Source organism: Heteronotia binoei, chromosome 8, assembly GCF_032191835.1.
Source record: "Heteronotia binoei isolate CCM8104 ecotype False Entrance Well chromosome 8, APGP_CSIRO_Hbin_v1, whole genome shotgun sequence".
Classification (NCBI taxonomy): domain Eukaryota; kingdom Metazoa; phylum Chordata; class Lepidosauria; order Squamata; family Gekkonidae; genus Heteronotia; species Heteronotia binoei.
The window spans coordinates 103,564,174-103,588,627 of record NC_083230.1 but is presented as its reverse complement, the minus strand read 5'-3'; the positions used below and the strand labels follow the sequence as shown (position 1 = coordinate 103,588,627).

At 43.8% G+C, this 24,454-nt stretch overlaps 1 protein-coding gene across 4 annotated transcripts in view; it reads left to right on the top strand.

Moving 5' to 3' along the window:
* The window catches only part of DCP1B (decapping mRNA 1B), a 70,115-nt gene that overhangs the window by 29,665 nt on the left and 15,996 nt on the right, over positions 1 to 24,454 (top strand). For 2 of the 4 annotated variants that reach the window (XM_060245784.1, XM_060245783.1), the window contains exons 4-7: positions 3,737 to 3,803; positions 7,085 to 7,220; positions 16,464 to 16,592; positions 21,612 to 22,448. In XM_060245784.1, coding sequence (XP_060101767.1) covers positions 3,737 to 3,803; positions 7,085 to 7,220; positions 16,464 to 16,592; positions 21,612 to 22,448 — 1,169 coding nt within the window. The remainder of the gene's footprint in view (positions 1 to 3,736; positions 3,804 to 7,084; positions 7,221 to 16,463; positions 16,593 to 21,611; positions 22,449 to 24,454) is intronic. The other 2 variants (XM_060245785.1, XM_060245786.1) reach the window with 1 other exon arrangement.

Here is a 24,454-nt window from a genome sequence, read left to right as displayed (position 1 = left end):
GATCCCAGTAGGGTTGCCAGGCCCAGGTTGGGAAACTTCTGGAGATTTGGGGGTGGAGCCTGGAGAGGACAGAGACCTCAGTGGAGTACAATGCCATACAGTCCACCCTCCAATGCATCCTTTTTCTCCAAGGGAACTGATCTCTGTAGCCTGGAGGTGAACTGCAATTCTGGGGGATCCTCATGGCCCACCTGGCATTCCTAATCCTCACTGTGTAATTGAAGGTAAGCTGCAGTGGCCATTTTTAGTTGGCCTTGCTTCCTGTGGCAGCCATTTTGTGGCCGCGCGGACTACACTGTGTCAGAATTCAAGACGTGCCTGTAGGCTCAAAAGAACTTGGGGACCCCACCTCCATCTCATGTGAGTGAAAGTAGTGGCTGTCCTGTTCCTCTACTATTAGTCATCTTTTGTGAAGCAGAAAAGAGGTTGCTAACCTCCAGGTGGGGCCTGGAGATCTCCTTTTACAACTGATCTCCAGCTGGTATAGATCAGCTCCCCTGGAAAAAATGGCTGACTTGAAGGGTGGACTGTATTGCATTGTACTATGCTGAGTCCCCTCCCCTCCCTAAACCCCACCATCTGGATCCATCCCAAAGTCTCCAGGTATTTTCCAGCACAGACCTGGCAATGCTACTATTTCCACATTTTGTTTGAAAATACATAATTTAGGTCCTACAATCATTGTCATTACCCTGTTCAGTAGATTCTGTATTAAACGTTGCTGAAGTAGGGTTTGTTGAGTTGTGTAATATTACCATGCTTCAAGGTTTAATTTCCTTTTTTTCCCCTCTATAAAATGTAGACATATTTGCACAATCTAAAGTAACAGTGCTTTTTGAATTATGTGTACAGGAATTCTGGAGCTATTACAACCTATTGTGTTAAATGCTTTATTTAGACAAGTAATATCAAATCCTTGAGGCTATTAGAAAACGCGTTACAAAAATGGGTAAAGCATTTTAAACATTGCTGCTATTTGCCTTTTTAGAATGAGGACTACTTTTTTCACATGTTCCAAGCCTCTCGCTTAGAGTTACAGCGCAATTCCAAAACAGAGTTAAACCCTTTTAAATGCACTGAAGTCAGTGGGCTTTGAAGAATGTAACTCTGTTTAGAAAAGATCTGTTAATAGATTCTCATACCAAGAGTCAATATTCAGTTTCCAGTGGACTGCAGAAACACTAGAAAAATAACCAATAATAAAAAATGTGCATTGGATCTTATGGATCTATAGCTCTGTAGTTACTTCCCTTAATGCAAGATACTCTTCTGCTAGTTTTTCCTTGTGTTGTGTAACGGAAGAGTGCAAGAACCTGTTAATGGACTCCCATTTTCATTGGGGAAGGAGAGAAGCTGGTTTACCAGTTGCATCAAGAAAGAGAGACAATTGTCTTATTTATTTAACTTCAGTCCCAAATGTAAGAATCATATAAGAATCTATTATACAGCATACAAAATTAATCAAATTAATTAAATACCCAATTAGAGTTCACTGTGGTTTTATACAGGATGTGTCCTGGTTATTTTGTCACGTCCCATAACACAGGGTGACATTCCAGAACAAGGAACAGGAATAAATTCAGACCCTAAGTACCTTTTCCTATCCATAGGAGCCAATGTAACTGTCAACAAACTCTATTGTGAGCATCTGACATACATTCCTAATATGCACAACGAAGCTCAGTCCTGTCTTTTGGAGTCGAGAAGGTCAAGGGAAGCTGAGTTAAGCCATGTTGACTCAGAGAGTCAAGGCTGACTTAGGGGCTGTTCAGACACACAGTATAATCCGTTGTCGCTGCTGTTTCATACCAGATTAAAAGTGGCTGATTAGACAGCAACATCTGCCTCCCGGTATTAACTTGTAGTAGCGCCCCCCCCCCAGTCATTCTTGGAACAGGAGTATTTTGTTACCTTCTCCTTTGTGGTGGTTTTTGAGTTCTCTGGTTTTACCTCATAGTTTCCCCATTTGGATAGTTCTTGACCAACTTCCAGATGTCTGAAGGCTATCCAGGAGCAAAAGGAGCCTCAGATATCCGGTTTACAGTCGCCATTTTTTTTTACTACTTAGCGATATGCGCATAACTGCATAACCACATAATGTTTTAATGTATGAGCATATGCGCATAATGCACGCATGTGCATGGCATGTGAATGTGCATAACACGCACATGTGCATGACATGCGCATAATGTGCATATAGGTGGAGGAAAAAACTGCATGGTGCCGTCATGTGGACAGCAGAAGACGGTTTCACCGCGGAGTGATTTAAATTGCAGTATGGCAGTCTGATCGATACTATCCGGAACAAAGATATTTGGAACAGAACCGGTCAGTTTAACACGGACTCAACATGCTGTGTGAACAGGGCCTTAGCGTCCCAAAAAGCTAGGTTCTGATACCCAATCTATTTAGAATCCGAAAGTATATAAAAATTCCAAAAGTCATGTGAGGTGGATGACATGTGCAGTGTTATCTGTATCAGGAAGGTCACATCACCAGAAATGTCCTAAAGACTGTTGGGGAACAATTATAGAGGATAATTTACTATAGGAATTGAAATAGCATAAGCTTCACAGAGAACTGTCGTTCAATCCAGCCTCAATTCCGCAACACCTTGCAAGGAATTTAACAGAAGGCAAAATAGGTCTATCAGACAATACAGGTGCCCTGAAAAGCTCCCTTTATATAGGTAGATAAGACGTTGCTTATTCATACAAAACTTTAAACTAGAGTTTAGCAACCAAGGTAGAAATTACGTAGTTTACAGCTGTTGATTTCAAAAAGACAGGACTTTTGGATGAGGCCAAAGGGTAAAAACAAGGACAAGCAGAATTTTGGTTGATCAAGGTGGAACTGGGAAGGAATCTGGAATTCAAGGTTGCAGCGTAATCAGGGCTGGTGCAATAGGGATGGATCCTGGTAGAAAATTGCGTTTACTAGCATTTCAGTCTACAGTTTTGATTACCTAATTATAGTTTTCTGATCAGACTGTGGTTGACAACCAGTGGCTATGAAGTGCATCAAAAGGGCTGTTCAGTAGGTGCAGAATGGGAAGTCCTAATCCAGATGGGAGCAGGGCCATTGCATCACTTGTATGGTGGAGAAAATTTGAGAGGGGGCAGCTGCAGTCATCTGTTGTTAAAAAAAATGGAAAAGGAACTTCACTGCACCTTAACAACTTGTAACAATCTTTTGTAGGCTAGAGAATGCACAGTCAGGAAGCCTCAGTTTGTAGGTATACACACAAGGAGAGGGAAAATTCTAGAAAGTGGAATTAATAGGCCATGAAATTCAATAAATACAATGTGTGACTTTTCTACACAAGTGACCACTTATAACAACTCTAGACGATAATGTCTTTTCCATGGTTACAATAAACAGAGGCTGTGAGTGTGCCAATCTTGTTTGCTTTTGAATTTTGCATAGAAATATATCAGAAACTATAACTGATGGCATTTGAACTCTGCTTTTTTGTGCTCCCCCCTCCACCCCCAGTTTATTTATCTGCTGGCTGGAGTTTTCATTTCATGTATCTGGTGAGTTCTAGCCCATGAAAGCTTGTGGTACAATAAACACTTTAAACATGTAGGAAAGGATGGTTGGAGAATCAGGTTAAGTAAAAATGTAACTGTTTAAGGCCACACAAAGTAAAAAGCAAAATACTTTGACCTTCATTTGGTAAGAGTAACACCATGCTGAGAATGGTTCATGGTTTGTGTTTAATGTATATTTTCAGTGTCCATTTATGGAATTTGGTTTTATGATAAGGAAGAATGCCAAAGAATTGCAGAGCTCATGAAAAAGTAAGTACTAATGGGCAAAGAAAGCCTTGGCAGATTTTATTTTTTTGTATTGTGGATTTTATGCATATCACTGAATTATTGTAGTGATTTCTTTAATGTTAACTCCTTTTATTATGAAATTATCAGAACAGATAGTCTGGGAGAATATTAAAGCTGCAAGTTAATTAACATATTCTTTCAGTCCAAATGTATTTTAGCATGTTTTCATTATATTTATTTATTTTCCATTGGGGAAGAGGCTTTTCTCTTCTTTTCATTGCTAAGATAATTTGACTGTGAGAGGGAAATCCAATGCAAATATTGATCAGTAGCAAATTTTTATCTATTGTACATTTTTCCGGTGTTAATTTTCGTCTGCTTTTGATCTCCCTTGCCTCCCAAAACAAAAAAAGTACAAACTTATTTTCTAAAATAGGATTTAATTAACCTCATTATCAATATTGTCTGTCAAAAAATGGGTACATTTAATAAAACTACAGTTAACCAATTAGAGCTGGATGGTTAGTGTGGTAAAGACATTTGCAAAAGGCATCGTTCCCATAGTTACACCAAGAGTAACTGCTTTAAAGCAGCTACAGTTAAAATGAAATGTTGAATGGAGGGAGAGTTCCAGCAATCGGAATTCCTTTGGATGTGGTTATCCTGATAGATCAACCCTGGTGGTTTAAATACTCGGATAGGCACCCACATTGGGTTGATGTAAGTAGGGTCATGTGGCCTAGTCAGGCCACCACAGACAATCGAGTAACTGTAATTGTGCCCTGTTTTCCTGTTGTCCTCTGCATCCATTGTCAGTTTGTGCCATGCAGGTGATTTGCACTGCAAGATTAATCGGTGAGAAAAGGGAATAAAGCAGTGGTACATATGTGCTGGGTTTATGCGTCTGCCCACAATCCCCAGAATTTTATGTGGGAGTTAAAGTTGCCAGAGCATAGAAATTGGACCAGCTCTCTTTTATTTTTATGTCCCAATGTGAGAGCTGTGAGGACAGCCCAAGATTTACTTCCCATTTTAGGCGCTGGTCGGGGAGTTTTGTATTAACCTGCCTGGAAGAGGATCAGAGAATGGGAGCCTCCCCCAAATTAAGCTTAAGCTGCTGGGAAAGAGAGGAGAAACTTCACTCCAGGCAAATCAGAGCTCCCCTACTTCCATGCTGGTTGGAGAGAGGCTGTGGCTCAGTGGTAGAGCATCTGCGTGGCATGCAGAAGGTCCCGTAATTCTTGGCATATCCAGCTAAAAGGATCCAGCTTAATTCCTGGCATCCCCAGCTTAAATTCCTGGCATCCCCAGCTAAAAGGATCTGGTGCTAGGTGATGTGATAGACCTTCACTTGAGACCCTGAAGAACTGCTGATGGGCAGAGTACACAGTACTGATTTTGATGGACCAATGGTCTGATTCAGTATACTTCCTGTGTGTTCCTGTCTTCAAAGTCCCCTGTGCACTGAGTGATTCTTCTCCCTCACTTCTCAAGCAGACTGCAGCTTTCCTCTCCTCAATTTGGTTAAGTTGGATCTCCAAGCTCCTGCCTCCCGGTTTGAAGAACACAGGGAGCCCTAATCAACCAGTGTGGGGTTGAAAAGCTGCCTGTTCCACATTATGAGAGGACACAGAGACCACAGATAGTACTGTTTTTCAGAAGGTAGCCATGTTGGTCTCCAGTACAATAGCTAGATTCAAGTCCAGTAGCACCTGAGACACCAACAAGATTTTTCATGGTATAAGCTTTCAAGAGCCAAAGTTGACAAAAGGAGCTTATACCCTGAAAGTCTTGTTAATAACTAAAGTGCTGCTGGACTCAAATCTAGTGGATAATGTTATATGTTCCCAATAAATGTACAGGCACCAGTTTGGTTTGAAAATGGAATCCTTCCATTTTCCTCTCTCCGTGAGGTTTGAGAGACATAGAGAATGCAAGGAGGACCTCCCTCCTTTCCTCCTAATTGTAGAAGTGAATTGCTTCAGAAATTGTAACCTCCCCCTTGGATCTACTTGATCTGTGCCCTGTTTCCAAGTTGTCAGCCAGATGCCGTGGAAATCTTGCAAGCAGGATATGAAAGCGGTGGTGCTCTCCCATTGGTTTCTCCAGAATCTAGAATTCAAAGGGATGCTCCCACTGAACCTGCAGGTTTTATTTAATTATCATGTCTACCAACTATTCGTTGACCTTTCTTTCAAGATTTCATGTGGCTCTTGAAAAAAGAAAAGCAATCCACACTTAACAGCTATCATTACATCTTGAGAGCCAGTTTGGTGTGGTGGTTAAGTATGCCAACTCTTATCTGGGGAACCGGGTTTGATTCCCCACTCCTTCACATGCACCTCCTCTCAAGAGCAGTTTCTGTCAGAACTCTCTCAGCCTCACCTATCTCACAGGGTGCATGTTGTGGAGAGGAAAAGGGAAAGGAGATTGTAAGGTATTCTGAATGAAGGGGGGGGGGGTATAAATCCAACCTCCTCCTCCATCTCCTTGTTGTAGTGATTTTTGGTAATGACATGAACTTCCTTTAATCTACCATGAATGTTTGGCCAATCCACAATCTCTGCATTGACCACTATGATGAGTTCCAAGGACAGAGGAGGGCTGCCTTATGTAGACTGTATAATAGCAGTTCTCTGTTGCTGTGAATGATACATTGGGACCAAGATGTAGTTCCTACAAGAATTTAGGAAAAAATAAGATGCCATCTCTAAGAAGCCTGTGTTCCTGGCAGTTTTTAATTTTAACCAGCTTGCTCTGCAGTTGCTGGTAATTAAACTTCTTTCAGACTGCTAATTTAGTTCAGTAAAGACTAGTTTGCTGAAGATGTGTGCTACTGTAAACCGTGTTTAATGGATTATAATAACAGCATTTCATCTGGTTAAAACTACGCTGTTGTTCAGCCAAGTGACTGTGTGTGTTAGAATTCACAGCAGTTTGCAGTAATTATAAAACAGCTGGGGCGGGAAATTGGTCATTTACTAGCAGTTAAAAACTTATTTGTGTGTGTGTGCCACCGTTCCCCCCACTCCAGCATAAAATGAGCTACAATTTAATGTTCCTTCTGGCCATAGGAGCTGTGCCTGTGTTGGGGAAATTCAAGTCAATGGGCCAGCATGTGCAGAATTGGAGACAGCACATTATCTATGTTAATCGAACCTTAGTTTTTAACATAAGATAGAACAAACGACAGAGAGAGGGAGAGGAAACCTGAAGCCCTTCTTAATGTCTTAATACTTAGAAGCAATTGTGAGTTAACCTTTTTTTAAAATTTCTTTTCTGCCTTCACCCCTCATTTCTAGTTTAACTCAGCAAGAGCAACTGAAAGCACAGCAGGGGACTGGCATAGGAATTTCTCCAGTAAGCTTGAATTCGGGTGAAAGCAAGGAGGTGGATATCTTACGGATGCTCACCAAAGCCAAAGATGAATATACCAAGGTGAGGCTTTCTCAGCTTCAAACAATTCCGCGCTTTCTGTTTTCAGCTTTCTGCCTTTCTACTGTGTAAGCTGCAGCGATGGCTTAATATACAGCTGTGTGTAAAATGTCAGCTGCATCGTTGGAATAACACACAAGTAATGACACCAATCTGGAGAACCTGGTGTTGTCTGCAGATGTGGAATGAGGGGAGCCAACACCGGAAGCTGGATAATTGAAGGGCCAACTTTATTTTCGTTGCTTAAGAGGGAACTGCAGTGCGCACAGGTAAAAAAATCCCCATCCCCAGAGCTAATTGCAGTGTGAACTAATTGCAGAGGCTTCCTCTATTCTGTGCATCCCTAATCTTACAGGAGAGGCCATCCTGGCTCCAAGTCCTGAGCCGTCATGTTGGTACAGCACATCGTTCTCCTTGCCAAGCCTTCTTTAGTGCTCAAGGGGGGCATGCCTGTCCAGTCCCCCAGTCAAGAGCTCTATGGGTCAAGGAGCATAGAATCATAGGGTTGGAAGGGACCTAACCACCAGGGTCATCTAGTTCAACTTCCTGCACAGTGCAGGAACTTCACAAATACCTCCCCCCCCACACACAAACACATCCCCAGTGACCCCTGCTCCATGCCTAGGAGATGGCAAAACCTATAGGATCCCTGGCCAAACTGGCCTGGAGAAAAATTGCTGACTGATCCCAAAGTGGCAACCAGCATTTTCCTGGGCCACAAGAACTAAGCACTGATGCAACCCTTCCTGCCCTCCTTCTGGTGATCTGCCTAAGCTCACAGAATCAGCATTGCTGTCAGATGGCCATCTAACTGTTTAAAAACCTCCAAGGAAGGAGAGCCCACCACCTCCCAAGGAAGCCTGTTCCACAGAGGAACCACTCTTAATAGTCAGGAAGGTCTTCCTAATGTTGAGCCAGAAACTCTTCTGATTTAATTTCAACCCTTTGGTTCTGTTCCAACCTTCTGGGACAACATAACACAACCCCACTCCATCCTCTATATGACAGCCCTTCAAGTACTTGAAGATGGTGATCATATCACCTCTCAGTCGTCTCCTCTCCTAGTGTCCCAGGTCCATGAAGGTGTTGAGGCTCCAGACTTCTGGTCTGAGGAATTAACTCTCTTCCAAACTGTAGCTTCTGGGTGAACACCTGAGTTGTACTGTGTACCCTGAAAGCAGCATTTTCCCACACTGCCTATTCACTCCTGCCAACTATATCACTTTCAGAGTAGAGTAAGTGAACAGAAAACCCAGCTTGCTGCCAATTGCACTAGAAGGGCAAAAATTACTACCCAGCACCCAAAGGGTTGACCAGCTTGCACCTGCTGTGAAATGGAGGGAGGGAGAGTGGATGTCTCCTCCATTTGCTGTGGCCAAAGATTGAGGGCTAGCCTGAAGTAGGTCCATATATGCCCTTTCCATGTGCCGTCCACATGTCCTGTGTCAGGCCCCTGGTGTGATTCTTGGCTGTCTCTCCCCTCTCACCACCCAGCAGCCGAGCCACATCCCCTTCTCTCCACTTTATTGGGGGGGAGCATCCTTTGTGAAACTGAAACCATTTGCCCCCATTCCCAGACCGCATCCTTGTATAAAGCATTCCTTATACCTTTTTTTTGTGGGAGGGGGAGGATTTTAAATGTTCATTGGGTTGCAGCATAGATGTGAAAGTGCAGCTGTGGTTTTAGATAGGCAGCAAGAAGGCCAGCTGCATGTGCTGATTTCCTTTTATCAGAATGTCAGAAGTATTTTATGAAATCAAACTGAGCCTCATCTTTTCCAGCATTCTGTTTCCAACAGCAGAGTAGTGTGGGATCATCTAACACATTGTTATAGTGTAACGTTATACATCTTTGATGGCATCTGCGTGGTATTTCAAGGGTTTGCTAAATACCCAAGTACATTTTGGCGAATGACACTGGAGTTTGTATCGAACAAGACGAAAAGTTAGCTTGTTATCAAACAAGGTAAAAAGTTAGCTGATGATGTCAAATCAATGGAAAGGAATTTTGTAGTGTTACATCAACCATCATCTGAGGCACGTAAAGAGGCATCTTGCATGTGTGTTAAGAGGAATTTTCCTAGTAAAGACTATGTTGAAGTTTGCTCCTAATCTTATGCCAGCAATTTTAAGAAAGAAGATTACCTAGAATATACGATTGATTCATCCCTGCATAGGATTAATTCCACAGGAGGGGGGTAGGGGGAAAGAATGCTATTACATAAGAATAATAATAAGAGCACTGCTGGATCAGATCAGTGGTCTATCTAGTCCAGCATCTTTTCTCACACAGCAGCCAGCCAATTTCCCTGGAAATCCTAGAATGAACATAGAAGCCAAGGCCTTCCTCTGATATTTCTGTCAGATTCCCTGACAAGTGGGTCAGAGTGTCAGATGATTGTGCTGTACTGAGATGTTCATTCATATTCAATCATTCCTATTTCTTTGCACTATATTGCACCCCTGTATTAAACCCCTCAATACCTGGATTGTATAATCATTTTCTCCCTTGCTTATCCATTTGTGCTTGCTTTGGCATTTCACTTGCTGGTAACTTTTCACAAGATTTGCAGGCGGAAGGCTTCGGCAGTGGAACTATTATCTGGTAGCTGTGGTAACATCTGGCTCTGGCCAAACGACCTTGAGCACCCGGAGGAGACTCTGTGTTATACACCTAATCCTGGGAACTTTAACGGACAGGGGCTGGCTTTAGCTTTGTACACCTTTTTAGCTTGGCATATTATTGGTACTGTTTATAAATTACCCCGTTTGCGGCAATGGCTTCGTAGCATGAAGGTCCATTGCTTCTGACCATTTTCATATGGACTGAGTTGACTGGGATTAGTAACTGGCAAAACCTCACAGTTCCCTCCAGGCACTGGTGCTCAGAAGTTTATGGCCTCTGAACATGGAGGTTCCATTTAGTCACCATGACTAGTAGCCACTGATAGACCTGTGTTTCAAAAATCTATCTAATCTCCTCTTAAGGATGTTTGGCCATCACAACATCCCCTGGCAATGAATTCCACATTTTTAATCATTCTATGTATAAATAAGTTTTTTTAAAAAAAAATCAGTCTAAACAAAGTAAACCAATATAACATGTCATTTATTTAAACTATTTCTACCCTTTCTTATCTCTGCAAACTCAGGGTAGTTAATGAAACAGCAAAAGATGGAAGGACCGCCTTTCTTCTGAAGTGATGCCATTGAGAAATGTGCAGTTTGTGAGAACTGGGCCATAGAATCAGCCATCCTATTCAGTAGTTTCTTGTGTATTCTAGTAGTGTGTCATTCAGTGGCAAAAATATGACAGATGCTAAGGATTGAAGTCTTGGTGGAAACCATCTGTTCATGTCCCAGTCCTATACGCCTGCATTCATTGGGCTTTGTCAGGGCTTTTTTTGTAGCAGGAACTCCTTTGCATATGAGATCACACACCCCTGATGCAGCCAATCCTCCAGGAGCTTACAGTAGGCTCTGTAATAAGAGCCCTGTAAGCTCTTGGAGGATTGGCTAATATGCAAAGGATTTCCTGCTACAAAAAAAGCCCTGGGCTTTGTTACATTGAGATTGGAAATCCCAGAACAAGTCTTAATTACCATGGGGGTGGGCATGGGGAGAGCTACCCACTGTACCTCAGTGACACTATGCACTAGTACAGGGGTGGCCAAACTATGGTTCAGGAGCCACATGTGGCTCTTTCATACATATTGTGGCTCCCAAAGCCCTCACCACCCTGTCGGCTGGCTTGGAGAAGGCGTTTGTCCCTTTAAATCACTCCGCCAATCCAAGGCAGCCAGTGGCTTGGAGAATGCATTTAAAGTTAGCTGCTTTCTTTCCACCTCTCCCTCCTTCCTGTCGTGTGGCTCTCAAACATTTGACATTCATGCCTTGCGGCTCTCAAAACATCTGATGTTTATTCTTTGTGGCTCTTCTGCTGAGCAAGTTTGGCCACCCATGCAATAGTAGGACATGCGTTTCAGTGTGCACCCAAAACAACCTTCATTTAATGTTCATTGCAGAGGTTCCATGTTTGTGCTTCTGTTGTGCTCTGCGATAGGCACCGAGGGAGAAATGTATGTGTACCTGAAGCGAGGATGCACTTCTACTTCCATGATAGGCTTTTCAGCCCAGTGAGAAGTATGGCGGGCAGCTGCCAAAAAGCAAAGGTCTGAAGGAACTAGGCAATTTGAACATGGTGACCTTTTTGGTCCTTCAAGTGTTAACGGTTCTATACAGTGCTTGTTACCTAAAGCTGTTCATTTGGAATTGGATCATACCTGCTAAAAAGAAATTCTGTACTCTGTAAGAATTAGGGTTGTTGACTCATTTACACTTTTAGTCACCCTATACTGGTGACTAAACCTGCTGGTGATCCTGGGCCCAAAAGATGTCCGGCTGTCCTCAACCAGAGCCAGGGCCTTCTCAACCCTGGCTCCCGCCTGGTAGAACCCTCTGCCTGGAGACATCCATGCTTTCGGGGCCTTATACAATTCTGCAAGGTGTGCAAAACAGAGATGTTCCACCAGGCTTAAAGTTGAGGAGAGCAATGTTTTTTCCATCTCATCAGGTCCACGATCCCACCCCTTGGAAAAAGGCGATCACATGAAGAACACTATCTAAGATTAGGGTTACTGGTTTTAAGTGATTTTATTGGTAACTGATTGATTGTCTGGTTTTGCATTACTTAACTTATCTTCTGTGATGTTTTCAACTAAATTGTACATTAAATGTTATGTACACTGCCTTGAGCCCTTTGCGGGAGAGCAGTTTAGAAATTCAAATAACAACAACAACATTTATTTATTTGACTTATATCCCGCCCTCCCCTGCAAGTGAGCTCAGTTTGGTGTAGTGGTTAAGTGTGCGGACTCTTATCTGGGAGAACCGGGTTTGATTCTCCACTCCTCCACTTGCACCTGCTGGAATGGCCTGGGTTAGCCATAGCTCTCATAGGAGTTGTCCTTGAAAGGGCAGCTTCTGTGAGAGCCATCTCTGCACAACCCACCTCACAGGGTGTCTGTTGTGGGAGGAGAAGATATAGGACAGGGGTGGCCAATGGTCGCTCTCTAGATGTTTTTTTTGCCTACAACTCCCATTAGCCCCAGCCAGCATGGCCAATGGCTGGGGCTGATGGGAGTTGTAGGCAAAAAACATCTGGAGAGCTACCGTTGGCCACCCCTGATATAGGAGATGGTAAACCTCTCTGAGTCTGTGGTTCAGAGAGAAGGGCGGGGTATAAATCTGCAGTCGTCGTCGTCTTCTTCTTCTTCTTCTTCTTCTTCTTCTTCTTCTTCTTCTTCTTCTTCTTCTTCTTCTTCTTCTTCTTCTTCTTCTTCTTCTTCTTCTTCTTCTTCTTCTTCTATAAAATACATATAATTGAAACATTAAACACAATAATATAAATTAATAGGTAACTATAGATTACTAATCAGATCCAAGATGATATTTTGGGACCTCAGTGCCTCCTGAGGAATCTGTCCTATTGCCTAGTAAGCAGGGCTGGTCAGTAGACCATGCATGTAGTGAGGGCAGGGGAGTCTGAGATGGATTGGATGTAAATAAATACATAAAATAAATATAATAAATATAACTCCTAGCGTGGACCCAGAGAGTGTAAAACAAGAAACTGTGATTTTCCACAAATCATTAACAATCATTTCAGACATGTGCAAGAGAAAGAAGAGGAAGCAGGGATCATCTGAAGGAACCCAAGTTCTAGTCTTATTCTTGTGGTAGCAAACCATGGTTTCCTGTTCTGTCTGACCAAGCTGGAGAAAGCCAGTGAATTAGAGCAGTGACTGCTGTGTGCTGTTCACTTCATATTAGAATCCATATAACTAATTTGAATAGCAGTCACTGTTGAAAGAATCCATGAATCATTGGCTGTACAAGAATACTGATGTCTCCTCAAATAATTAAGTGATTGATAGTTGCATTACAGAGAGGCTTAGTTATCTCCATTTTTATGATACAGCTTATTGTATGGAAGAACATGCACATACTCAAGTGATCTGCTTTCTTCTGTGCCTATTACTTAAGAAATTTGTTTGCAAATAATATATTTGAAGGATGAGTCAGTCCACTCCTTCTGCCTTAGTCCCCCACCTATATTTCTTTATCATAATTGGTTGCCAAGGAAATATTGCATCATGGAACATTTTCTCTTCAGTAGCAATATGAGGGGAAAGGAATTGCTGTCCTCTCAACGCTGGAGATCAGGTACACTAAACCGAATGGAGGCCATGCCTATTTCAGTCTCCTTCCTATCATATGCTATGTGCTTCAGGGCCAATGGCCTCAAAATAGCCATCTTACTTTCTGCCATTCTATGAGTCAAGGCTTATTTGTGCAGGAATCAGCTTGTCTGTCTGGCTTATTCTCTCTTCTTGTTCTTTGTCACTTGACATTAGCAAGAAACAAACTCCTTTAGTCTTTTAGCTGTACTAAGAGCATGGGGGGGTCCATTTTTGTTGACCATTGGTTAGCCTCCAAGAGTTTAAAAATAATAAAGCATCCTCAAAAATCAATGAACATTCTATAGATATAAAAGCCCTTTCACCTTGGCAAAATGGAGCTCTTCCATTGACTGGGGGTGTGCTGCATCAACCTTTGGCCCATCGAACCATCAATCTAGAGCACTTGCATGCCATTGGTTGAGTCCATTTCTCTCTTCCTCCTGAGTGGCTGTTGCTAGCCAGCCTAGCCAATTCTGTCAGTAAAAGGCAGCGAACCTTGGTTCTGGCAGTTTCTGGCTCACCCTACTCTCCCATTGGCTGAGCTGCCTGTCGCACTGCTTCACAGAGGAGAGAAACAGAGCCTTCCCTCAATTGCCTGAGGGAGGGAAAGAGCCAGAGAAAGCTTTTCCTTGATTGGTTGAGGGAGGAGGATGAAAACAGCCAGACAAAGCTTTCTCTTGATTTGCTGAGGGCTCCTCCCTACCCTCCTCTGGAAGGAAAACAGCTAGAGATGGGGGGAATGATGTCCTGTAGCAGCAGACCAGAGAGAGAGACAGACAGAGATTGAAGTCCTATGCTTAAGACCAACAGTGTTAATAGAGAGAGAGTGTGTTGGTTTGAAAGGTATCACTGAAGACTCTGAGGGAGAACTCATTGGGGCCAGTCCTAACTAGGGCTACTAGTTCCAAGTTGGTGGGAAATTCCTGGAGATTCTGTGGTGGAATTTGAGGGGGGCATAGCAGTTAGGGCTTCAGAGTGGGGTCTGTCAGACCCAGGGTTTTGCTGTAGAAGCTGACTGGGTGTTTTCGGACCAATTACAGACTTTCAGCCTAACCTGCCTTACAGGGTTATGCAGATCATAGGAGGGAGAGGAGAATGATGTAAGCTGCTTTGGTCCCCACCACTGTGGAGAGAGACTGTCCTTTCCCAAGTCAGAGAGGCAGATAAAGGGAAAGAGATAGGAATTTCCTAACCTGGAGATTTAAGTGGTGGAACCTGGAGAGGGTGGGGTTTGGGGAGGGTTGGGACCTCAGACAGATACAATGCCATAGACTGTGCCCTCCAAACCAGCCATTTCCTCCTCAGGAACCACGGTTGCCAATCTCCAGGTGATGTCTGGGGATCACTTAGAAGTACAACTGCTCTCCAAATGGCAGAGATCAACTCCCCCTGAGGTGGAGTTAACACTGAACTTTCTAGGGTCTGGGATTATACCTTGGACCTCTTGGGTCTGACCTCAGGACCACAATGTTATTGGCTTAAAATGTTTAACAGGTTGTATTAAATTCAGCAGTCTAAAAAAAATATTTTAATGAAAGTAATTGGAAATTCATGGGTGGCAGGCAACATTCTGGAAGAAGATGCTTCCTCCTTTCTCACAGGCAAAAGTCTGGGGGCCATCATCATCCTGGCAACACATGAAGCTGGGCAGGTCATAGAATCCTAGAGCTGGAACGGACCACCAATGTCATCTAGTCCAACCCCCTGCACAATGCAGGAAATTCACAAATACCTCCCCCACCCCCACACACACACCCAGTGACCCCTGCTCCATGCCCAGATGGTGGCAAAAACCTCCAGGATCCCTGAACTAAACTGGCCTGGAGAAAAATTGCTGCCTGACCCCAAAGTGGCAATCAGCATTTCCTTGGGTGTGTTAAGAAGGGGCCACGAGAACTAAGCACTGATGCAACTCTTCCTGCCCTCCCTCTCATGATCTGTCTAAGAGTGTGTCCTCTCTCGGTGTCCTTTGACAAATAGCAGTCACCTCTCAAAGCCTATTCTGATAATGTAAGGCTTGCTATAATTGAAGCAGCCGCTGAGGCTAGCCTGATCTCATTAGATTTCAGAAGCTAAGCAAGGTTGGCCGTGGGGTGGATGGGTAGGCCCTGGGAAGTATGAATGCCAATCTCCAGGTGGGACCTGGGGATCCCCTAGAATTACAGCTTATCTCCAGACTACAGAGATCAGCTTCTCTGGGGAAAATGGATTCTTTGTAGGGTGGACTCTGTGGCGCTGTACCCCACTGAGGTCCTTGCCCTCCTCAGGCTCTATCACCAAATCACCAAGAGTTTCCCAGGCTTGATCTGGCAACCCTACCCCACACACCACACTAGCACCTTCCTCCACCTCCAGCCTTGCTACAGATGCAAGCTAGTTCTTGAGCATTCTACTATCTTTGGCCAGGCTTCAGTTTGTACCCAAAGTACAGCATATTCCACCAGCAGCCATGCTGAGGAGCAACAACCTAAGCAAGCTCCGGGATGAACTCTCTAGAGAAGAAGAAGATGATGATGATAATACTGGATTTATATCCCACCCTATACTCTGAATCTCAGAGCGGTTACAATCTCCTTTACCTTCCCTCCTCCCGCCCACAACAGACACTCTGTGAGGTAGGTGGGGCTGAGAGAGCTCTCCCAGAAACTGCCCTTTCAAGGACAACTCCTACGAAAGCTATGGCTGACCTAAGGCCATTCCAGCAGCTGCAAGTGGAGGAGTGGGGAATCAAGCCTGGTTCTCCCAGATAAGAGTCCAGGCACTTAACCACTACACCAAACTGGCTGTCTTTGTGCGGTAGGGAGTGGGAACCCAGTAAAGGAACTGAGCTCTTTGCCATTTCACTATTTCGGCCCCCTGCCCCGAGTCAATTTGTCAATATGTTGTTTGCTTTAATTTTAACTGTATAATGATGATAGAGCACTAAGGAAATGTTGCTTTTATCCACCCCTTCGCTTGTTTTTAATCTCAAGTGTTATTTTGTGTGTGTGTGTGTGCATTGCAGTGTAAGACATGCTCAGAGCCGAAACAAATAACCAGCTCTTCCGCCATATACGACAACCCCAACTTGATCAAACCAATCCCAGTGAAGCCCAGCGATACGCAGCACCAGTGCTTACCTCAACAAGTCCAGGTACGCTGTTCGCATGTGCACTCCTGACTGATGCTCCTGCTGGCGTCGAGGGCTGATGTGATTTGAGTATCAGTGAGAAAGCCAGCCTATAAATGAAGTTAATAATACTAATAATAAAAAATCAGAAAGATCGTTCCCTATCTCTCCTCTTGGGTGGAATTAGGTGTTTTAATTCCCACTCCTGTGCCCAGAATATGTAGTTTGATTCCCCACTCCTCCACTCCTCTTCATCACAATGTGTATTATCCCTCGTGCCTCCTTCAAATTAAGGCAAAGGTCGGGTTGCAGGGGTCACATGCCATGATGATGTCGTTTTCATTTCATAACTTTATAGGCAGAAGGGGGCGGGGTTCAGTGCTGCTTCAAGAAACAAACCCTTGACACCTAGTTCATAAAATGGCATGTGAGCCAGTGTGGGATAGTGTTGGACTAGTATCTGGGAGACCCAGGTTCGAATCCCCACCTGTGCTGTGGAAACTCGCTGGATGACCTTTGGCCAGTCACACTTTCTCAGCCTACCTTACAAAATTGTTGTGAGGGATAAAATGGAGGAGAGGAGACAGATGTTAGTCTGGTTTGGGTCCCCACAGGGGAAAAAGGTGAAGTATAAATTCAGTAAATCAGTGGTCATTAGGAGACGGACAGAACAGTATTGCTCACCACTAAAACAGCAGCTACTGTATTTCATACACAATGGACAAATAATTTTTCTGCAATGCACTATATGTGGGGCTGCCCTCAAAGAGTGTTTAGAAGCTTCAACTAGTGCAGAATGCTGCAGTCAGGAGCAGTTTGTGGAATTAAAGAATTGGAAGGGAGTTCCAGGGAAATCTAGTCCAGCCCCCTGCACAATGCAGGAAATTGACAAGTACCTCCCCCCACACCCCCAGTGACCCCTGCTCCATGTCCAGAAGATGACAAATATGCAAAGCACTACAACACTATATTTGCTATACATATACTATACATGCAAAGCCATGTAACTAAGTTCAGGGGCATAAGGTATCAGTTGGATGGAAATCAGACTGCCTTATGATCAATAGACAGCTTCAAGAGGGGATTAGATAAACATATGGAGCAGAGGTCCATCAGTGGCTGTTAGTCGCAGTGTATTGTTGGAACTCTCTGTCTGGGGCAGTGATGCTCTGTATTCTTGGTGCTTGGGGAGAGGGGAGCAACAGTGGGAGGGCTTCTAGTGTCCTGGCCCCACTGATGGACCTCCTTATGGCACCTGGTTTTTTTGGCCACTGTGTGACACAGAGTGTTGGACTGGATGGGCCATTAGCCTGATCCAGCATGGCTTCTCTTATGTTCTTATGCGCTTAATATAGAAAATAACATCTCTTTGGTAAGCTAGGATGATGGGATTCAAATAAACTAGTGAGAATTAAAAACTAAACTGGGATCCTGTACCATGATCTTAGCCATATAGGTAGGTGTTCAATATCATTGTCACTTCTGATTTACGACACCCCTATGAATTAATGACCTCCAAAATGTACTATCTTTAACAGCCTTGCACAGGTCTTGCAAACTGAGGGCTGTGGCTTCCTTTACTTAGTCAATCCATCTCATTTTGGGTCTTCCTCTTTTCCTATTGGCTTCAGCTTTTCCCAGAATTATTGTCTTTTTCAGTAAGTCTTGTCTTATAATAATGTGATAGCCCAAGCTGGGCCACTTTAGTTTCTAGGGAGAGTTCAGGCTTGATTTGATCTGGAACTCACTGATTTGTCTTTTGGGCAGTCCACAGTATCCATAAAACTCCTCCAACACCATGTTTCAAATGAATTAACTTTCTTCCTGTCAGCTTTATTCATTGACCAACTTCCACAACTGTACATAGTAGTGGAGAATATTATAGTATGAATTATCTTGGTCAGAGGTGGAATTTTAGCAGGAGCTCCTTTGCATATTAGGCCACATACCCCTGATGTAGCCAATCCTCCAAGAGCTTACAAAAAAGAGCCTTGTAAGCTCTTGGAGGATTGGCTACATCAGGGAGGTGTGCCCTAATATGCAAAGGAGCTCCTGCTAGAATTCCACTTGGTTTTGGTAGCCAGCAACACTTCCTTACACTTAAGGATCTTTGCTGGCTCCTTCATGGTTACCTTTCCCAGTTTCAAACTCCTGATTTCTTGGTTGCAGTCTCCCTTTTGGTTCATGATGGAGCCAAGAAATAGAAATTTCAGCTTTTTCATTGTCAATGTTAAAACTGTGTAATTCCATCATAGGCATGTGTACTCAGACATAAATCCTGCTTGCTTCTGTAAAACTTAGTATCAAGTGCTTGGAACTGCAATATTAGTCGGTCCTTTAGATGTTTCCAAATGGTGCCAGACAGGCCGATTCATATTTTTTGTTCTAATTTAGCAATATTACCAGAAACCTGTTGATGGATAATATATACCTAATGATTTCAGCATTAAATTCTACCCTTTATCCTCTTCTCACAAGACTGGACACAAGGTTAATGGCTACAACAGTAGATATTTTTAGAAAATTGAATATTTCTGACTTCAGAAGGCTAAAATCAGTTAACCATTGTGTGGAAGACATCGACTTGTTTTTCAGGTTTTTATGAGGTTTGATTGAATTGATCTCTCTGTACAAAACAACTGAAATAATTTGACCTCAAACCATGTAGAGCATGACTACCACAACCCTATTAGATGATCTGGCCACTATTCTTGGGATATTAAGAGCATCACACAAGGGCAGCAAATCTGTAGTCAGCCTTCTAGATCTCATGGTTACTACTATTCATGTGTGACGTGTTACCATTCACATAACTGAGCTTAAAAAAGTGTCCCTTACAAAGACCCTCCAGTCCTTCTTGAAATACTTTTACCTTTAATGGGCTTTGTTATGATTTTCAAAGGGTAAATTCAGAATCATCACACATGTTCAAAGCAGCCAGGTGTGAGAGATTAGAGGCAGAAAGTCAAATATGCAATTTAAGAAGCAGTTTACAATCTACTATATCAGTTATTAGCAGAAGATTGTGGTAGCCCACTGAACCAAAGGTTGGTCTGCAGAAGACCACCTAATACCTTCTCCCTGCTAGGACTGTAGCAAGTACCATAACAAGGTGGGTCTCAGTCTGCCCCAACAAGATGCATGTTCTTTAAGGAAGAACGCATGTTTGGAATGACTTGACACATTCAGTTACGAATTAACTATTAACAGATCCCGAGTATGTGCTTGCAATAAAGTTAAAAAATATCACCAGATTGTAGAAATCCTAGCAACATTGCTTTTAAAAAGCAGACCGCATGATACTGAAGTCAAACCACCCCTGCAATATTTTTAGGAACCAAAACAGAGCACTTTCTCTCCATCTATGCAAAAGACACTAGCAAGCTGTTCAAATGAGGCTTCGTAACCCACTTTGTAGTGTCATTGTTCATTTGGTAGGAGAGATTTGCAAACAGATGGGCAAGCATTCCTGTATTCAGACCCATAGAGTCACTTATCTTGAACTTTTGACTCTCTCCCTCAACCCCCTACCCCCCAACCCATATATAGATAGGTAGATAGATACTATACGTTAAACAAAACATAGTAAAAATAAGTTATACAAAAGAAACTGTGTATCAGCCTGAAAGAGAAGTTGCTCACACTGAAAGAAGGGGACAGAGACCTGTGTTAATTGTGATCAATACTTAGTTCTCATGGCCCTTTCTTACATGCCAGGGAAATGCCATTCACCACTTTGGGGTCAGGTAGCAATTTTTCTCCAGGCCATTTATGCCAGGGATCCTGGAGGGTTTTTTTTTTTTTTTTACCATCTTCTGGGCGTGAAGCAGGGTTCATTGGGGTGTGTGGGGGAAGGTATTCGTGAATTTCCTGCATCGTGCCGGGGGTTGGTCTAGATGACCTTGAAGGTCCCTTCCAACTCTATGATCTGATGATCAAGAAGATTCCCCAGGGAGCCATGCTGTACAGTAGCATCCCATGCATAAGCAAGCAGTCATTTATGGTGAAACGTGAATTAAATGAAAGCTTATTAATTTAGATCACAAGTGGTCATAGGAGTTAGCCATGGTTCAGGTCTTTGGAATCTGTAGGTTTTGGCATGCCTAACTCTATGCTAGACTTGAGCTTTTAAACAGTTTGCTTCTTGTTTCTACCTGTGAGCTTAAATTTAGCTAAAACATTAGATTCAACATAGTCCATTTGCAGACTATTATTTTCATTCAAATATATTGTTGTATCAGAACTGAGGGGTTTCTTCTTTGTTATTCTTGGATTGTTCATTCTTTTACACTTCTAAAGATGCATCCCTTGATTACATATGTACAGTAAGGCTGGAAGCAGATGCTGTTTTCCTATCCCATGTCCCCTACCCATTCCTTTCCCCCCTGGTCAGGATTCAAAGAATCATAGAGTTGGAAGGGATTTCCAGGGCCATCTAGTCCAATCCCCTGCACAATGCAGGAAATTCACAAATACCTCCCCCTACATTCACAGGATCCATATTGCTTTCAGATGGCCATCTAGCCTCTGCTTAAAAACCTCCAAGAAAGGAGAGCCCATCACCTCCTGAGGAAGCCTGTCCCACTGAGGAACCACTCTAACCGTCAGGAAGTTCTTCCTAATGCTGAGGCAGGAACTCTTTTGATATAATTTCAACCCATTGGTTCTAGTTCTACCTTCTGGGGCCACAGAAAACAATTCTGCACCATCCTCTACGTGACAGCCCTTCAAGTACTTGAAGATGGTGGTCATATCACTTCTCAGCTTCCGTTGGTGATCATATCACCTTCCCGTCTTCCATTTCCATCACCAGTGAAAAGACTGTGGCACTGCCTATTCTTTGCTGTAAGGAGATCTCCCTGCATTGGGAAGTTCAGTTCTGAGTGCTTCATAAACTGTTTTTCCAAATAAGGAAACTTTTAGCGATCCTTCTGGGAGAAATGGTATTCTAACTTGTACTTTGATGTAGTTTTGCCTTTATTTATGACTTAAAATGGTGTTGTGTTTAAATCTTCTTATCCTTTTCTCTTCCTCCTCCCCCAGAATGTAGACCCTGAACCACAGCACTTGTCCCTAACCACACTCTTTGGGAAGCAAGAAAAACCCAGCACACACCAAGATACCTCAGAGCATTCGCAGAAACAGTACCAAGAGAACTTTCCCCTGAGGCAAGGAGTTGTGCGCTCTCTGTCTTATGAAGAACCCAGCAGGCATTCGCCTACAGCAGAGAAGCAGCTTTGCCCGGCCATTCAAAAGCTCATGGTCCGTGGGGCAGAGCTTCACCCCGTCTCTGAACTTCCTGAGAGCCGCCAGTGTGAAAACGGCAACCCTCACGCCACGGGGGAGGTTTTCACCGGACTCTTTCAGCCCATGGCTTCTCACAGTATTAGAACATCCCATCCGGTTCAGGACCCGAATGGCACTCGGAGCCTGTTACACCACCTGCAGGGCCAGTCGGGACAGATGACCAAGATGGACGCCGTTCCGGCAAGCTCGGCTCCATCCATCTTCAGCAGCGCTCCTGTTGCCTCCTCAGCAGCCCAGGTAAACAGCATAACTCAGCCACCTCTCATGTATTTCAATGGCGTCCTCCGAGGCCAGACTGTGGGCCCTCCAGCCCTTGGTAAAGAACAATCCAAACTTCCTGGGCAGACGCTTCCTCTTTCAGGGAACCAGTCCAGCACTGCTGGAGTAATTTCACCACAAGTATTGTTAAAAAAGCTCCAGATAGTGCAGCAGGAGCAGCAGTTGCATGTATCCAGCAGGCCGACTTTGGCAGCTAAGTTTCCCGTGGTTACTCAGAGCACCACGTCTGTGAAACCTTTGGACTCCTGGATGGACAAGGCTTCCAATGCAGAAAAGCAGACCCCTCTTTTTCAGGTAAACCAATAATAGTTTTGACAGAATTAGGATCTGAGAATCTTGACCCACAGCTGTTTGTTGTTCTGTTTCTAGCGTTCAAAACAAAAGACGCTTCTTCTTCCACTTCCATTTGGACGTAATGGGCTCCCTCCTGGCTCATGCCCAGTAATTGTCTCTCTTCTGCTGGCCTCAGTCCCTTAGGTGGCTTACGTGATAGCCTGTCATGCATGCACAAAGGCACAGATGCTACTGCTTCCCCTTGAGAGTTCTCAGTTTAGGAAATAGAGAGCATCAGCCTCATGCATCAGGTCTGCATACACACAGCTGCTCCAATATGTGGTCCCAATTTCTGTGGGCATAAGGGTTTCCTCATGCTCTTCAATCCCAGTGGAAGTTCTGTATGCACATCTGTTTTAGGCATGACACTGCCGCTCCTGCTCTGGTGGGGAGGGGTAGCTCTGTGTGCACACTAGAGATTCCTTGGACCAGTTGTTTTAAAATTAAGATGTTGACAAATTGGGTAATATCCTTCATGTGATAGGACATAGTCCTGGTCTTTGGACACTGTGTGCCGACCAACTCATAGGAAGTTATATGTGATTTGGGTGATACATGAACACAAATCTATATCAGGGGTGGCCAAACTTGTTTAGCGTAAGAGCCACATAGAATAAGCATCAGATGTTTGAGAGCCGCAAGACATGAATGTCAGACAGATGTTTGAGAGCAGGAAGGAAGGAAGGCAAATTGATTGGGGGGGAGGGAGAGGTGGAAAGAAAGCCACTTTAAATGCATTCTCCAAGCTGCTGGTTGGCTTGGTGAAATGATTTAAAGAGAGAAATGCCTTTTCCAAGCCAGCTGATGGGGTGGTGGGGGCCTTGAGAGCCACACAATATGTATGAAAGAGCCACATATGGCTCCAGAGCCGGGGTTTGGCCACTCCTGCTATATGTGGTTCACCCAATATTGGCAAACTCTTCTCTCTCAAAATGCATAGATGAAAAGTAAGAATTGGGTGAAACGTGCATGCCAGGATCACATTATTCCCAGAGTGGCAATTGTGCTCCCCAGAACTACGTCCCATTGCATGTCTGTTGTTGCTCTATTTATCAGCTTCTGCATGAGCTGTGGCAGTAAGGAAAGCTGCAGTAGGGACTGGCAGTGGTGGTAAAACATGCAGAGTCCGCACATCTACTTAACACTACCGACAGATAGGGCCTAGCAACACATTACGCTTTCACAAGGGACATCTCTGGCTGAGATGGAGGGGCACGTTCTGAAGTCCTGTACTTCCCAGAGGAGAGAAAGGGCTTAGACCATCCCCCTTCACAATTTTCCTGACCTGAAACAGTTAGAGGGGGGTGTTGTTTGTCTTGTGGGAGGGCTGCATGTGTACTGATGAGTTATATATTAAGTTCCCACAATAAGTGACTGGTACAGCCCCCCCCCCCCCACGGGCTGTTTCAGGTTGCGGGAAATAAGGGAAGGGGTATTTAAGTCTCCTCTTTCAATGTACCATGGTTCTGGTTTAGATTAGACCCACATGTGCCTGGGGAGCTTGGAACTTCCAGACACACCTCTCCATCCAACTGGGGCTCACCCTTGGGGAAAATGTGTAGTGGATGCCTTAGTGATGCCATACAAATTCAGACTTCACCAGGTTGAGATAAATGGAATACAGTTTTGTTTTGTCACTGATTAATTCCAGTTTGTTTCTTAAGAACACTTCTATAAAAGCATTTCAAAAGCATACAGTATTCACCCAACTCCGAAGTTTGTCTGCCTAATAATTTTCAAGAATCTCCCAGTAGAGCCAGAAGGTTTCATGCAGCTGGGAGGGACAGCTCAGTCTTTTCTTTTCTTTAGTATTTTGTATATATTTTAGGGTGTGTGTGTGAGAGAGAGAGAGAGAGAGTGTCTGCACCTGGAAGTCATGGCGACATCTGGTGACTGACCCCTACTGGGGGCCTGGGGGATATTCAGTGAGATGGCTGTATAGAACCTGCCCCTGTCCCCTTGACTGG